We start from the raw sequence: 17,985 nt of genomic DNA, 5'->3' as shown, positions 1-17,985 counted from the left end.
TGTCCTGGATTTCTTTTCGTGACTTTCGGAAAGGTGCGTGTGTAATGTTTAGGGCCACCGGAGCCCATCCAGGACCGCCGTAATCTGAAGCCCCGCACTTCCGGGATTCGTGTTTGTGTAGATATATATATATATACATACACATACACACACAATCTCTCCAGCCGGAGGGATACAAACGTTTGCACTTTTTATTTTAAATCCTTCAAATAACGAGCTGGTTAGGCAAAGCAAGATCTACGCATTTCGGAATGCCATGATTCCTTGCTCACGATCAACCTGGCTTTTGGGCACGCCCATACATATATTCAAATAGTTGTTACATCATTTCCTGCCACAATGCAGTGTGCCCCTATGCCTTCTGGAGGATGTCGTTTTTTGTTTCTTTTATATTAAAACGTGAAAGTGACATTAACAAGCAAAATGATACTTATTTTTCTCAAAATCTGAAACATCAATAAAGATGATTCTTTATACAAGTCCCATTTCTTTTCTTTTTTTGGAAACAAAGGCACATCATCTTTTTATTAATTCTTTTTCCCTCCAGTGGGAAATGATCAATTCATTGCTTCATCTATCCTGTACTTTATCATGTTTCTTTTGGAGGCTAAATTCGAACTCAAGCTTGTTTTCTATATTTCTCCTTTTCTGTTTTATGCTTTTATGAATCTTTCCTTCTATTCCTTCTTTTTTGATTTTTTCTGTGTCTGATTTTTCTTTATTGTACTTGATTAGTCCTTTTCTTTCTTACTTTTTCTTCTTTATGTTCTGTTTTCACAATCACCGGTGTCGAATGGTTAAGTGTGTGACGCAAAAAAGGTACGTGAATGGCCTGTACAGCCGTCGGTGCCTTTTCATGGCTTTACAGCTCAAATATCACAGGAAATGAAATTTTAAATGTCTTTTTAACAGTGATTTCTGCAGTTTCAATTTTGTGAAATCGATTGTTAATAAAAATTTACCTTTTGAACTTTTCACTTACCGTCATTAGAAATGCAACCAGTATGTGTGTGTACTTGAGCAGTGGTTAAGTGTGCAGTAATGTTTGTCTTTTACGACTTTCACTGCCAGAATGTACATTGTCTCTAGGGAAAACGTACCAATTACAGATATTTTTGTAAACTAGACACCAGAGGACTCCAGGGTAATGTGCCACATAAGTGAGGAATCACTTTTAGGTCTCGCAGACCTGCGTTGCAGCACGCATGCGCTGCTAGCGTCTGCGAGACATATTGTGGGCGAGTATATTTCAGAAGGGGCTTGAAGCCCCGCCCCTCATTTTCATTGGGAAGCGTCACAATTTATGGTAAACGGTGGCTTCCCACTGAAAATGAGGCTTCTGTTGTTGCGGGGATTCTGCTCATGCACATAACTATGCGCAGGAATCCAGGACCTCAGTGAATTGTGGTGTACCAAAAAACTCACCTCAGTACCCAGAACCCCTATCCGACTAGCATCAGTGTCATTCGTTCTCCGTATCTTCTCGAAGCTACCAATGATTACGCAACCCAGAACAAGCGACTTAGAGCACTCTCAGGAATGGTGGGAATCAGAAACACCCTTTCGTTGTTATTCTCATATCAGTCCACAACGTGAGCAACCAGAGACACAGAAAAGTTTAAAATGTTTATTTTTAACTACGTGCTCTAAGGTGCAGTACTTTGACTAACATAAGCAGACAAATGATCAAAAATAAAACCATCAGCATTGTTACAATACCATAAAGAACAAAGGGAGAAATCATATTACAATGATAGTGGAAACAGGTCCTATAATACCTTGTGCACCACCCTCCCCTGGCTAGTAAGCTAGTTTTATACAATAATAGAAGGTCTCTGGGTTTGAAAGGGGAACCCCATACCTCAAAGATCAGCTTAGGTGAATCTCATCACAGGATCAGTTCTGCTCTCTTTGTCTGGAAAGTTTTTTCTGCAAGTGTCTGAATCATGCATGCAAATGCAATATTAAAGGCACCTGAGTTTCAGGTATTTGCAGCTGTGTGCTTGTTGTGTCTAGAGCGTGGGCCGATCAACCTGAATTCAACAGCATCCATTTTATTTGAAGTTGACGGTCTCTGCACACAATGTTCAGACTAAGGTCGCGGTGCACGTCTAAAGATGTGAAAAACAGACCGTTCTCTTGTGAAGAAAAGCAAGCAAGCAGTTTTACTTGTAATAACAACTACCTGTAGTGTCGTGTGCAAAAGCAGCAAAGTGGCAAGATGGCGTTAATATCTAAAACGCTTATGCTAACATAGCATTGTGTGCAGGCAAAACCCTGCCTCCACTACACTGTTACCGGCCTTTGTCCTTTTAGGACGGCCCATCCGGACTGGGTCTCCAGCTTCACAGCTGTCATGAAGCAATTTCTTATCTAAGAGGCGTGTTATGTAAACAAGCCAAAAGGAAACAGGGTGCCGCATGTTTATTTTTGCATCGGGTTTTCGCTTTCACTAAAAGTGAAAGCGCGATGCAAATATAAACAGCGCTATGGTGAGCGCTTGTTGTTAGTGTGAAGGGGACGAGGGTGAGACGGCCAAACTCCATCTCTGTGGTTTATAGCACGATTTACTGTTTCATTTAGGTCGCGCTGCTATCGAGGAGCTTAATTTCCGTTGTAATAGTGATTTCAACGCGAGGAGAGCCGCAGCTTGAAATATGTTGTCAGGCTCCATTAAATAGATCAGAGTTCATACCATGTATGAGCCTTTTGCTAATGCTGAGTGCTTGGTCGGCTGTGTGCCATTAACTCGCTGCTCGTAAACCGCAGGCAAGGCTTTCAGCCACGTCCTCAAATCCTTCCGAGTTACATGGCAGGGGTCATGGGGCACGTGCCACACTGGTTTCCGGCATGTAACCCGTCTGTTTGCTGGTCAGCTTCGATTGTTTCTGCGCTGGTAATCCACTCACTGCGTTCCTTTGTGACAAGTAAAGCAGTAGTTTGACTTTGTATCAGCGCTTGTGTGGTAGGGACTGAAATATCATGGTTGGAAAGAAGCAACAAAATCGTTACCATTGCTGAACGGCTTGGCTTATTCATTATTGCCCAGACTTCCCTTCATTATTGCTGGTTGTTTTTTTGGGGGGGAGGGGGGCGAAGGGGATGGGCTTGTTGAGACACGACTCTTCTTCTTTAAGGTTTCAACACTCCAAGCTACGCTTTATCGTTCACCTGAACACAGGGCACGTATTACAAAATAATAATCGGGATATGAAAGGCAGGGACGATGGCGTATTAATTACAATGCCAGTAATGTCTGTCTGAAAGTGATGTCGCCGTCACATTTGACCTTCCCTGGCCTTGTTATTTGCAGTGCGTCTGTTCTATTTTTTTGCAGTACTACATTGGTCTATCCACCTGTGGAGCATTCTGTCCAGACATCTAGAGAGGGCTAGCTTTTTACATCTTCTGCTGGGGTTTCTTCATGTTTCTTCTGTTATCCTGCACATACGTAAACAAATGTCAGTGGGTTAAGATTTCATGGCTGCTATCTAGAAGTGACGTTGTATACATGCTAAGTACCCGTAGTGGTCATCCTGCAACGGTCATTGCGATGAGCACTGGTCTCTCAATCAATCAGGGTTCTTGTAAAGCGCAGCTACTCAAACATTAGGGTCTCAAGGCGCTGGGGAGGGGGGTGGCGTGTGGTGGGGTCTCTCCATAGGAGCCGGATATGCTGTAATGTTGCTGCCTCTTACACAGACTACTTCCTGCCATCGGTTTGACCTTGTACCGCTTTCGCAGCCTGATGACGTTCCTCCTGGTTCTGTTGTTAACATTGTTGCATACAGGAGTTTAGTTCTTGTGACCCTTTAATTAAAGCCTGGCTATAAACCCAACTACCCCTAGCCAGCTTGAATGTTTAAGGACCTACATTTAATCCTAAAGGTGAAACTATAAGTCCCAGAAACAAAAGTGCAATGGCTAACAAGACAGCAGTGGCTGAATTATTAAAGTTTGACAGTTTGTTTAAACCCTAAAAACAATTCTACGGTAGCACTGTGCTCTAGCGAGGATTAGATACTAATCGTTTGGTAGATTGCTGCCATGACAGTGCGCAGATTAATCAGCCAGCCCGACTCACCCTTTTGTCTTAACTCTTCTATGGGAGGTCAATACTTTTCTTAAAGCCCAGAGGGATTTTCGTTGGGGGAGCCAAGGGATTGGAACAGAAAAAGTGAGGGTATACGGGTGTATGCAGCCTATCCTTCACGTTAAGAGTCAGGGCAGCAATGTGATATAATGACGAGACAAGCGAACGAGAATGCAAGTCGGTGCAGCAATTTGTAAGAAGTCATAGTCTGACATTTGACCTCTGTCACTGAAGGCAGCAAATGTGACAACATAAATACAGAACTTAAAGTCATCTCTATTTAGTGCTTGGACTTTTACCACCCACCAATAATCGGCTTGCGGCTCACGGTTGGGGAAACACTGCTGCAGATAAAAGGATGCCTTTTCTCGACACATCTACACCTTCTAGGGATTTCGAGTTAGAAAAAGAGATAAATTATGTTTGTGGTTATCTAAAACAAGATAACAGGAGGGTAAATACAAGTATCTAAAAAAGCGGCAGTTAATTAACATTTTACAGAGGAAACAGAAAGGGCAAATGCCCGCTTAGGACTTCGCATTCAGGGTATTTAGGCAGCTCACTGAGACACAAAGGGGAAACAAGTGTGGTGACACATCTACTATACACACTGGGGTACATACCAGCTGAACCGTTCTTACTTAGTAAACATTTAATTAAGAGTTTCAAATTACGCTAACTTTACCACGACCTGTGCATGAGCTGGCACCTCAATTAGAGAGCTGGTGTCAGCGGAATCACAAGGTTAAATGCGGTGAGGACAAGCACACTGTGTGTGCGTACACGTACACACACACACACACACACACACACGTACACACACACACACACACGCACGCACACACACCCACCTACACACACCCACACACGGCGAATTTACGCGAGTTTAAACTATTGGCATTGTAAATGACATTGCCTTTGATTTATGTTTTAAAAACAAATACAATGCCTTTTATTTTTGTCATTTGCAATGTCAATAGCTCAAACTCGCGTTAATGCGAACCTACTGCATTGCAAATGCTTGTTATCAGGAGACTTGGGGGAACCCTGTGTGGAAGGAAATGTGTAGCTCCCTGCAGTCTCCAGAAGTTGTCTTTAGGGGACCCATGCGTAGGAGAAAATTTGTGTTCCTTCACAGAAATGTGAGGAAAATTTGTGTTTTCAGCAGAGGTTAGAGGTTTGCAAGGGCTTCTGCGTAAGAAAACCTGGCCTGAGCCAAACAAGTCACATCACCCTGGACTCCCTCTGGTGTCTAGTTTTCAGAAATGTACAGGTTTGGTAAGTATCCCTGGGTGGCAGCAGAGCTACTGCCCAAAAGCTGCAGCTACACACATTGTGAAAAAAAAGCGGATTATGCTATTTATGTGTCTCCAGGTCACGTTTTGGGGTGTTTTGTGCCACAGAAGCTAGGCCAAGCCACACAAGTACTATTTTTATCTAGAGACATGTGGGAACACAAAATAGTAGAACACTTGTTACTACCAATTAGATTTCTCTGCATTTGTCATTTCAAAATGTGGCTTTAAAATGTAAGTCAATATTTAACAATTAAAACATTTTGCAAAATACACTCCAAATCACATGACAGTATGGGTAACCCCAAATTCAGAGGTGTACAACCAATGTTCCTAAACTCGGTATCTTGTCTACATTTCAGAAATACATAAGTTTCCTTCATACCCGTTTTCATTCTTTTCAATTTTACCATATGAAGTGCTGAGTAGTTGGTACACAATGAAAAAGAATTGAAAAGTGCAGCTCAGATGTTGGCTCTGGGTATTTTGGTTACTTGCTAAACTTACAAACCCTATATATTCCCGCGAACAGAAGGGTGTAGTAGACGCAACGTATATAGATTTTGTAAATCGGCCATCGTGACAAGAAGTTACAGATGAAAATGTAGTAACAAATGGCTGTTTTTTCCCACAAACTTTTTTTTTTATTGTTTTTTATTTCAACAGTTAGTTTCTTTGGGAATCCCTTGTGGGGTCTAAACAAATGATCACTTGCTGAATACAGAATTTGGTCTGCTTTTCCAAAATGTATAGCTTTCTAGGATCACCCATTGGTTTTGTACCGGTTTCCGGCTCAAACTGCAAGTACATTGAAACCAAAAAAATGAGGTAAAATGGACAACCTCCTAGAAAAATGCAAAACCTATGGTAAAAAATAACTGTTTAGGATACAACTGTCCTTGTTCCCGAAAGCTGAGAAGATGGTGGTCGAAGACTATCAAACCTTTTGTTGATAAAATGTTTTGGAGAATTATTATTTTTTCTTAAATATGCTGATTCTTGCAGTGCTATTTTCCCCATTTTTAGCAAAAACACCCCAACAAAACTGTTCTATATTTTGGCCATTTTCTTGGTCCGCTCCTGGAGAATCTACAAGCCTTGGGTATGGTTAGAATCCCCAGCACGTTAAGAAAAAAAAGGACACAAATTTGGTGTGGATACCTTATGTGTTAAAAAAAGTTATAATAGTGTAAGCACGAAGTACACCAAATTGCAAACAAAAAAGGCTTAGCATCCTAGGGGGAAACTCCCTCCTTTTTTTTATTTATTATTCACATAACTTCGAACTTTTTGACTGGAAATATTATATACATCTAGCAGTTTGGGTGGATACAAAGAAATGGGTGTGGGCGATGACATTCTAAATAATGAATATTGAATTACATTACATAGCTTTAGTATGACATTACATACATTTATTTTATGTATATACAATTATTGTAAGATGAGGTATTCATTGAGAGCAGATCTGAAGGCAGATATTCATCAATTACACAGTTATGTATTACTTACCACCAGATTTATAGGACTGAAAAACTTGATCCGGTCTTCTTATTTCTAGCAGCAGGTCAAACATATAGGATGATTTTACCGCCCCAAGTAAAAGTCCCATTGGACTATCTTCCTCTTCTTCATATGAACGTTCGAGATAATCGTGGAACTCATCATATTTAACAAGGCGACAGCAATCCAGAGGAACTACCCCTTCTAAATCCATAATCTGAAAGGAAAAAAAGAATATATATTATTTATGAACACATTATCGATTCACAAAGGAAATGGAAAAATAACCTACCTGTACCAATAGTTTTGAAGTGCGATATCATTTGTAAATGTGTGTACTGTGTAAATGTTATGCCATGTAGTAGTGGTTACTCTTGAAAAATGCAACGTATCCGGTCTAAAATAACTCCCTACAACATCGTCCAGAAACCCACAATACCAATCACAAAGCAGTTTTCAGATTGGCAGCTTTTTTTGTTACCATGTAGCTGATCTGTATGCAAGTGCATAATATCATTCCATTCGACATCTACTCAACAGTGGAGGGTACGCATTAGTGGCACGTAAATCTAAAACAGCTACCATGTTGCTGTATTCGAGTAATATTTTCCTCTTTAAGTTTGTATCAGTAGTGTATTCGCCACACCCTGCACAAACTTAAAGGCCTCCTATTGACCTTGAGAGAATGGTGAAAAGTGCAATCAAGTTAAAGGTTTCAAAATATCACTTTCGATTCCCATCTAGACTGAAGACCTACACAATGTGTTATGAACATAAAATTAGAAGACCACTTGGAGAACTGACATATGACATGCAAAGGAATAATAACTAGAAAGACTATACTAGTGTTATTTTTGAGTGCTCCCTAAGCAGGGCAGATAGCAGTCTTCTGGCTATCGGTTGGTAACACCAGTATGCAAACTTCAATTCAACAAGCATTTTTGCCCCACCCTCCCGTCCCTGTTCTTAGGCTTTGAGTTTAGGTCCTCCTCTTCTTCCCCCCTTATATTGTATCCCCCCCAAAGACAAAGCAATAGCACTGACCCTTTTACAAAACAATCCAAGAAAACTCTAACCCAACCTCTCCGTTCCTTCAAAACACATTTCACACAATTAATTTTATGCACCTGGTCAAAGCAAGCAGGCCTGCCAGCAGCCCTTCTGACCTGTGTCCACCGCAAACCTTCAAGACAATTCTTCTAACAACATCTGCTGCCACTCCAGTAAGAAGAATCATCGACAATTCCTTAACTACCTAAATATTTCCAGAAGAACTCAAAAGTCATACATACGCCCATTACTGAAGAATACAAACTTGGACCCGCTGAACCCTGACAACTACAGGCCGATTACAAATGGACCTTTCCTGGGCAAACTGATAGAAAGAGCAGCATTCGCCCAGAAGTCTCAATGCATTGAAGATAATGCCATACTTTCAGACTTCCAAACGGCAATCCGTCCAGCCAGGAAGAGGCACAGAATCTGCCATCCTTGCTACCTTAGATGACAAAGAGCACAGTTGACCGCACTATGCCTTTGACATAGTTGCCCATGAAACGGATACAAAGACTCTACGAAGCCGGCATAGAGGGGACAGCTCTAGACTGGATAGCCGGCATAGAGGGGACAGCTCTAGACTGGATCGAATCCTACCATTGCAACAGAACTAATTTCATCCATACCTCACTTTTCTCATCCAAACCATACTTCACAGAGGCACCATCATCTCACCAATGCTTTTCAAAATCTACATGAAGTCATTACTGGCGCTGATCAATCAATTTCACCTCACGTGCTATAACTATGCAGATGACATGCAAATACTCCTTCAACTGGAATGCCTCAAACACATTGGAAACTCGCAAATGTTCAGTTGTCTCAGAGCCATGGATCAATGGATGACGTGGAGCCATCTCAAACTGAATGCTTCCAAAATGGGAATACTCATGTGTGGCAATTGGATACATTATGACCCACTCGCCGTCTGGCCTGATGATCTGTGAACACCGCCTAAAGTATCAAAGGAAGTAAGAAATATTGGAATGACCATGGACTCCAAGCTATAAATGAATGCCCAAGTGGACAAACTAGCAAGATCAAGCGTTGTTACTATAAAAACTGTGACAAATCTGCTCCCTTTTGGGATTTCCACACAAGGTCCAGGCTACCATCTCCCTTGTTCTGTCCAAACTCAATTACGCCAATAGCCTCTACGAGAGATCACATTTAACAACCATGAAAAGACTACAACGAATTCAGAACTCGGCTGCAAGACTACTCTTACATATAAAACCACAAGATCACATCTCCTCTGCCTTGAAAGCCTTGCATTAGTTACCGGTTGGCAGAAGATACACGTTCAAGCTGCTTTGTATCACCCACCAAGGGATACATGGAACAGGACCACTCTTCATCAGGAATAAAATCACCAAACACATTCAACAAAGGAACCTCCGTACTAGAGTAGCACAGAGCCTCGCAATCCCAAGATACAAGAAAAAAAAAACAACATAAGATCCACAGATAACCACCTTATCTTCAGAAAACTACTCAAAAATTGGCTCTTCCCCCACATACGCAAACAGAAATATACAGCATATCCCTCTGTATCTAAGCATGTATTTGTACTATAGGTATGTACCTATATATGTGTATTGCTTTGTATAAACGTGTAGACTAATAATGTATTTTTTTAAAATATAATCATTAGTTCTGCTTAACAAATGTACATATTACTGAGAGTTACATTATTCTATGTTTTTAAAATGTATAGAAGTGTGTATATAAGTGACTGCATAAATAAGTAAATCTTTGATAATAACTATTCATCTACAATTGCTTCACTATTGAATTACAAAGAAAATGTATAAATAAAATCTAAAGTGCAACACTTGAAAGCCAGAGTTTATTTAATGCATCTTTAATCTACATATCTTCTAATTCAGCATATCCACTGCACTACCCTATTTCTCACCCTATACATCTATATATCCTCTACCTTCACTGTCATTTACCCAAACCCTAAAGCATGATCCCCAAAATAACCCTTTCTAGACTCTTCCCTTCCTTGCATCATCTCAAACCTCTTTCACTATTCCAATCCCCCAAAACAAGCCTTTCTACACCCTTCCCACTGACTCTTCCCCCTCCAACTCCCTTTGACTCATCCCAAGCCTCCTCCTACAGCTATGAGCTCCAAAACAAACATAAAAAAGATTTCTAAATCCTTCCCTCTTCTATCCCTCCACTAACCTTTTCAATCCAAATAACAGACTAACATATCCATCACTCAAATTCCTTTCATATTTCACTATACTAATTCACCACTAATCCTTTATGGGTTCGGGAGCAGCGTACTACTCGCTGAAAAAGCACTTCGACGCCTCATTAGGGGTAGTAAGCACTATACAAATGCATTTACAATACAATAGTCAATACACTTTAGTGCTGGAATTTCAGTTATGTGGCTGAACAAATGGTACAATTGCTAAGCTTTTCTTAAGCTGCTACAGGAAATTAGGGAAAAAAAGGCTGGTCATGAGGATACATAATATGTTAAACTGACATACATTTTTGTACACCTTTTATGTAGTTGTAGAAATGTATCCTGCACCTTTTTAACACCAACTCCATTTTATGCATGTTTTGCACTGTAGCCCCCTGCAATCAGTATTACTTCTGCTCTCCCCGTAGCTTGTCCTATTTGACTCTTTATCCATTTTGGGAACTTAAAATGGTTTAGGGACAAGGAGATATGCACTGCGCTCATCCTTGCTCCAACAGCTCTGTAACAGGTATCCTCAGCGCTGGGTCTGGCAAGTAAAAAGGGCAAATAGAACTCACCATAAGGTGAGCAAATGAACAGAAAGTTAACAAATCCAAGGACACTAGAACATATTGCGGTCGGGGTGTAATAGAGAAAAGACCCTGAAGGAAGGATGTCTGGGGTCACCCAGAGCAACATGGTTCTGTGAATGTGCAAGAAACAGGGAGTTTATGAGGGGGCAGAGAGAGACAGAGGCGTTGTGAGAAGCAGGTGAACATATGGTCTTCTTTGAATATGAAAATAAATGCATTGGTTGTGAAGCAATTGACTGGGTCAGGAGGGAGAACTTCCAAAATCATAGAGAAATCTTTATTTTGCTTATTTTTTTTTTAGCAGTGACAGAGGAAGGTAGTGTGGAGCTGCAGGACTGCTCACCACCAAGCAATGAAAGGGATTAAAAGGAACACTCACACAAAGTGACTGAGAGCATCTATGAGGGAATGAGTGCGAAGCACTGTGATGGTGAAGAGGAAAGCTGAGAAAAACACAGCACGCAAGGGAAAATACAGTGCACCATGGTCAGTAACCAGTAGAAGCAAGGCAGCAGAGGTCACAAATGTAAACTACAAGATGCATGAAATGTAGAGAGAAGCCCGGTCAGCAATAGCATAGGCAGAACCACCGATGTTACAGGTGCAGTGAGGCCAGCATAGGATGAATCATGGTCAGAGGGCCACAGAGAATGAAACACCTATCTATGCAATGATGTTTCCAATGAAATCCAGAGATGCAGAAAGAAAGACTGAGCACTATGGTACGCCATGGAATAATGCAGTCACTTGGCTGCTAACAGCAGCTCCATTTTCCACTTCCTCACAGCATCAAGGGACAAAAGCTTTGGCGATAGCTGGGACAAGGATAGGCAGAAATCTGGTGAATCTACAGAGAATGACCAGACTCCACCACTGCTAACATAACCCTAATCGTAAAGGATGACTGCATGTCGCAGAGACTAAGGGTGGGGTCAAACGCCGACATGACCAAACCTAGAAATGTAGCAGCTTTACAGAGTCTGAACCACACAATGGGCCCTGAACGGAGCATACCAGCTAAACGCCCCAAAGCCCAACTACCAGCTCAAGCCCACACCAGTTAAGGGCCTCACAAAGCATAATACTGAAAGTAAAGCAGTAAGGAGGAAGAGGAGAAGCACAGAGGAGGGCAAAAGAGTAGGACTGACATGTGGCCAGCTGAACAAGCTAAAAGAAACCCCACCAAACTAAGCACAACACACCATAGGTGACACAAAGACCCAAACAAATGCACCACAGATGAGGACCCTGCAAAAGGGCCCAGCCTCGAGACGAAACTCTAGGCATCGCAAAGAACTCCAGATGGGGCCTCCAGCACTTGGCAGAGCATGTCAACAAGGGTAATATGTAGTAGCAAGTCTAGATCATGTATCGTTAAAGAACACAGCAAAAGTGACCTACCTTCAGCAATCCCTTTTATGCTACTTTTCTGATAAAGACTATCTAACTGCAGATTCCCCACCTTGTGAATTTGCCCGGGTGCGAAACTGAATTCCGAAACTTAGTACCTATTCCCTTGTGTGTCCACAGGTGGCATTGTGCGGCTCAGTGTTGGGTCCATCCCACGCCACACATGATTTCAGGGCCACTATATAGGTGCAATCTCTGCACGCACTGAAAGCTCCTCGTTAAGCCCCAGATATTATAAGAGAGCATGGTTTCTCTATAGTATAATATGCTGATGATACTCAAATCAACATCTCTAACTCCCAATACAGGAATTCTTTTCTCCAACCTCAATGTCTAAAAGACATTACTGACTGGATGACCAACAGTAACCTAAAACTCAATGGAGATAAAACAGATTCTGGTAGTTGGGAACACTCCCACTCCTTGGTCTGAGCTCCAGCGGCCCCTTATATCTTGGAGAACTTCCCCTCCTAAAACTGAAATTAAATGTTTGGGTTTTTGGATAGGCTGTCATCTCACCATGGAGGTCCAAGTAAGAAAACTCGCTGCCTTCTGATTTGGCCTTCTCCGAGTCCTAAAGACAATTCAGAGCTGGCTTCCCTAGCCACTCGAAGAACGATGGTTCTAGGCCTCATCCTGCCACGCCTCGACTACGGTGACTCAGTCTATTTGGGAAGCCCACAGTACACTGTCAAGAGCTTACGGATGGTCCAGAACAGCCAGCATCCGTTTTGTTGACAATAAATTCTAACTCATCAATTTCCTCCATCCTTGCCACAGTGCATTGGTTGCCAGTTTGTAAAAGAATCCAACTCAAGTCCCTCTATCTGGCCCATAAAATGATGCCCAACAAAACTTCCCCTTTAATTCAGAGATTGTTAACCCGTTACACTCCCCAAAAATCCTTGCGTTCCACAGACAGGAGGATTTTTTTGGTTGTAAAATGCAAGTAATTACTTTGCATGCCTTTGCCACGCATTTTGTAGCACGCATGTTTTTACCGAGAATATGCATTTACAACGCATGCCAAAACCACACATTGTTGTTCGATTTAAAAGCAATGTATTTGTGGAGGGAGACCCCCCACTGCCCCCCAACTTACCTTCAATGCGTGGTATTGGCATGCGTTGTAAATGCATGTTTGCGTTAAAAATATGCGTGCTAAATAATGCGTGGTAAAGGCACGACGAGGTAAAAACCTCGTTGTAAAAGCTGTTTTCCCTTTTTTTGGTACATTGAATCAATTAAGTACAAAGTGGAGGATGTTCCTTTGATTTCTTGGAAGCTAAACTTCTGAATTCCCTGCCTCTATTTTTAAGACTGACCAACGAAGAAACCAATTCAGGAAGGTTTTCAAAACCCACCTCTTTGAGTGATTCACCCTTCGTGCAAGGTGCTTCAGCGTCCTTCAACGCTGGGAAGCCCGTCGGGTAGATCTGCGCTTTACAAATGCCTAGCATAGCTAATGTCAGCTTCTTTCTGATCTCTTCCCACCCCAATTGATGGGAAGCCACTGAAATTAGTTTATAGCAGTGTGGAGACGTGAGGTTAGAATCTTATTAACAGGCTTTATGGGTCTATTCCACAGAATGGGAAGAGGCTTGGGTCAGTGAGGAATCAGCTGTCAGATAAAGTCGCTACCACAAAAGGCAGTACCAAAAGGTAAGTAACTTGTTCTGCTGTCGATTTCTAACTGCAGATTCCTCACCTTGTGAATAGAAATACCCAGCAGTACCCCCCAGGTGGTAGGTCTGTGGAATGGCTCAGACCAGAAAATCCTTCAGGACAGATCGGACAAAGTGTTCACTCCGCTGAACTTGGCTATCAAGGCAGAAATGCTTCATGAATGTGTGGAGGGATGCCCACATTGCTGCCTCACAGATGTCTAAGACTGGAATTCCACGGATCAGCACAGACGTCGCAGCCTGAGCTCTGGTGGAATGAGCTCTTAAACCTTCAAGAGGCTGCTTCTTGGCCAGCGCATAGCAGATCTTGATGCAGAGAATGACCCATCGAGAGATGGGCAGTTTCCGCACTGCCTGACCTTTCTTCACACCAACATAGCCCACAAAGAGTTTGTCATCCACCCGGAACCCTCTTGTGGGGTAAAGGTAGAATGAAAACGCTGTTATTGGGTCCAGTCAGTGGAGTCGCTCCTCTTCTTTAAAGGGAAGTGGGGGAGCGTACAAAGTGGGCAAGGTGACTATTAGCCCACGTGAAATGGTGTTACCACTTTGAGCAGGAAAGCGGCCCTACTGCGAAGCACCAGTTTGTCAGGAACAACTGATACAAAGTAAGGCTTGGATAATAAAACCTGCAGTTCACTCACCCTCCTGGCCAAGGTAATTTCCACAAGAAAGGCTGTTTTGATGGTAAACAGCCTGATGGGACAATTGTGTATAGGCTCGAAGGGAGAACACATCAGAAATGTGAGAAACAAATTAAGGTCCCACTGAGGCATAATGAAAGGGGAAGGTGGGAACATATATACAAGACCATTGAGAAATATATTTACAATGGGAGATTTAAATAAAGAGGGTTGGTCAGGCATATGCAAGTAGGCAGATACGGCAGAAATATGCCCTTTCAAAGTGCCCTGAGGGGAGAGTTGCTGGGCAAGGGCCAAAGGCCAAAAAAAAGTAAAACATTAGAAAGGGAGGTAGAAAGAGTGTCACTAGACTTTTCTTCACAATATGATACAAACCTTCTCTATCTACAGTTGTATACCGTCTTGGTGGAGGGACGCCTGGCTGCCAGAATAACACTACAAACTTCGGGAGGGAGGTTGAAAGCAATCAACTGGCGCCGCTCAATTTCCACGCAAGGCGGCGAAAAGTTGACAGGTTGGGTGGAGGACCCTCCCTTTCTGCTGTGACAGAAGAACTTCCCGAAGTGGCAGCTTGATCAGAAAATTGATGCTTATGTGCAGGAGCTCGGGATACCAGACTCTCGGTATCCAGTCCGGAGCCACAAGGATGACTTGGGCCCGGTCATTCCTCACCTTCTTGAGAACCCTGGGAAGGAGTGGTATGGGTGTAAAGGCATACAGGAGGCCTGAGCTCCACTCGAGCAAAAAACGGATGACACTGCGTGTTCCCGATCTAACTAAGGCCAGCCCCACTGTTGAAACAGACCTTGAGCCAACTCCAGGTGGAGACGCCATTTGTGATCCGCTAACCATCAACAGCAGAATTCATCTGCCCTGGCGTTCAGGGAACCTGTGAGGTCTTGAACCACCAGGGAAATGCCTGCCATGTACAGGGACTCTTGACAAGGAGTCCACGACCCCACCCCGTCCTGTTTGTTGCAGTACCACATGACAGTGGTATTGTCCGCAAACAGTTTTACCGGCCTTCCCTTGAACGAGAGTAGAAAGGCTTTTTATGCCAATCAAATCGGTTGGTGTTTCAACAGGTTGATGTGGAGTCCGGATTCTGCTGGAGACCAGAGTCCCCTTATCTCCACCTTCCAAGATGGCAGCCCCATCCCAGGAGAGACGAATCTGTAACTACTGTGAGATCTTGTTTGGGAAGTGTTGTGTAGTTCCTAAAAATAGATAGGATCTGCATGTTTGTTGGACAATAAACTAAGGGATTGGTGTAAAGACTGATTCCAGACACCCCCGCAGGATATGTTGGGTTATAGATAGCTAGCTCACAGTGCCACCATAAGCCCCCTAACCATACCAAGGAGCGAATAGTTTCTGGCAACCATCAAAAATGACAACTCTTGACCCTTTAGGGATTGTGGAAACAGTACAGTACTTTTTGTTCGGTCAATCGTGCTCACTTAGTTTCAGAGAGATACCCAGAATAAACAATAAGCATCATTCTAGTATAAAACATATGTGCTGCAACAATCAGTAGACAGAAGCAAACGCAAGAGATTACAAGCACCAAAAGAGTGAACAGTAGATACATTTCTACCATGGTGCTAAAGTAATGATATATGCAATGCAGGCATATATAAAAACAGTAATCTTTGGGCACTCCTATGATGCGGACCATTTCTAAGTGTACCTAAGTGTACCTAGCATGTATGTGTGTGTGAAGCCAAGAATCCCGTAGGAAAGAGCCAACCCCATTACCTGATGGGAGAGAATGAAGGACACAGTCTTGGTCAAGAGTTGGACACCCCGCAAGGGATGTCAGACCACTGCATGTTGAAGCTTCAGCATGCAGGGACCTCCGTGTCAGTGTCAGAGTAGAAGTGTTTCATCTGACTACCTAATGAAGGTGCTTTTTTTTTTTACCAAAGAGGTAGCCTCGGGAGTTCTACCACAATCGATATGCTGCGAGTAGGATTATGTAGATGAGCCTAAATCAATAATTGCAATCATGCAAAGTAGTCCTGTCGCCCGAGGATGAAGATAGCGATGACTTTTGTACAGAGTATGTTAATCCGGTTAAGTACGTCATGTGCAGGGGATTTAAGATATGATGCTAAGACTCCCCATGTATAATAAATGAGACTAGTTTCAAGGAAACCAATCAATATTTATTCAGCACATAACTGGGTAAAAGGTCATTGCTAGAACTGTTATGCAGAGCAAGGAAGGACAAATGTAGGCAAAAGGTTGCTTTGCTACTTAGGCCTAGGTTAGGAAACATAACAGAAGGGAGAGGGCTTGCCCTCCTGACCCATTCGTGGTTCGTTAGCCACCACTGCAGGTCCTTTGCAGTTTCCTCCGAGATCTGGACCATGTCAGAGATATTCCCATGATGCTGTACCCACTGGAACTTCAGGTCCCAATGCAGAGCCCGCATATGCCATTTGGCATAAGCGATCAGGAGGCCATGAGTGTAAGAAAGTACTCCGTTGACATGGTTAGCCCTCCCTTACCGGACTCTGATGCATCTTTGACTGAATGTGCACTGTGTTCCAGCTAACCAGGTTCCCAGTGCCTTTGTTCTTTCCCAAAACTGTACAATTGTTTCCACAACTGGCACACCTATGGCACACTTATAAGTCGCATCTAAAAGGTACCAGTGGTACCAAAGGCCTTGTGACCAGAGATGGTCTCGAAGGGCTGCAGCATGTACTATGCTACCCTAAAAGACCCATCACCAAACATATGCAGACTGCCACTGCAGCCGGCATGTTTTGGTGCAGATAAAAGTGAAGAGTCGACATGGCACACATCTCTGTATGCCAGGCCTACCAGCACTGCAAGAGGCATGGGTGATTCACCCCTACAGCAGGTCTTACAGCCCTAAAGCAGGGAGCAATATACCTCTTGTCAGGGCATAACTGCATGAGCGGATATGCCCCTATTGTGTCTAAGTCCATTCTTAGACATTAGAAGTTCACAGGGAAGCCATACTGAGTACATGGGCTGGGAGCCTGTCACTACAAATTCCACAGCTCCATGACGGCTTCTCTGAATTCCAAGATGTTTGGTGCCAAACATCTCAGATTAACGATCCCACAGCGTTGAGAGTTTTGGGTTCATTTATAAATACACTCAGAGGGCACCTCAGAGGTGCCCCCGGAAAACCTACCAACCCACTAGTATGTGCCTGACTGGTCTGCACCAGCCTGCTACTTCTAGATATGTTTCTAGAGCCTTTTGCTCTCGTGGGTCAATAACAAAGCCTGCTCTGGGTGAAAGTGCTTCACATCTACACCCACGAAGGAACAGCATAGGAAGGTGGTGAGCCTCAAAGGCTTCCTGTCCTTTGTTATGCTGACCAGGGCCTCTCCAGCTAGTGGAGATGCCCGCGCCCATTACCAAGCTGCACTTTTGGCAGCAAGCTCAGCAGGAAAATTAGTAAACAAGAGAGGTGTGTCCCTTCTCAGCCAGGATCAGCCCTAAAGGTTCCTGAG

General features: G+C 43.1%; 1 protein-coding gene across 4 annotated transcripts in view; it reads right to left on the bottom strand.

Annotated features, from left to right (window-relative positions):
- Nucleotides 1-17,985, bottom strand: part of USP47 (ubiquitin specific peptidase 47) — a 1,403,064-nt gene that overhangs the window by 607,444 nt on the left and 777,635 nt on the right. For all 4 annotated transcript variants that reach the window (XM_085648190.1, XM_085648191.1, XM_085648188.1 and 1 more), the window contains one exon: nucleotides 6,901-7,108. In XM_085648190.1, the coding sequence (XP_085504316.1) occupies nucleotides 6,901-7,108 (208 nt within the window). The remainder of the gene's footprint in view (nucleotides 1-6,900; nucleotides 7,109-17,985) is intronic.

Source organism: Triturus cristatus, chromosome 3_2 (genome assembly GCF_964204655.1).
Source record: "Triturus cristatus chromosome 3_2, aTriCri1.1, whole genome shotgun sequence".
Lineage (NCBI taxonomy): Eukaryota > Metazoa > Chordata > Amphibia > Caudata > Salamandridae > Triturus > Triturus cristatus.
The sequence above is the reverse complement of the archived record's forward strand: the minus strand, read 5'-3'. Positions and strand labels throughout refer to the sequence as shown.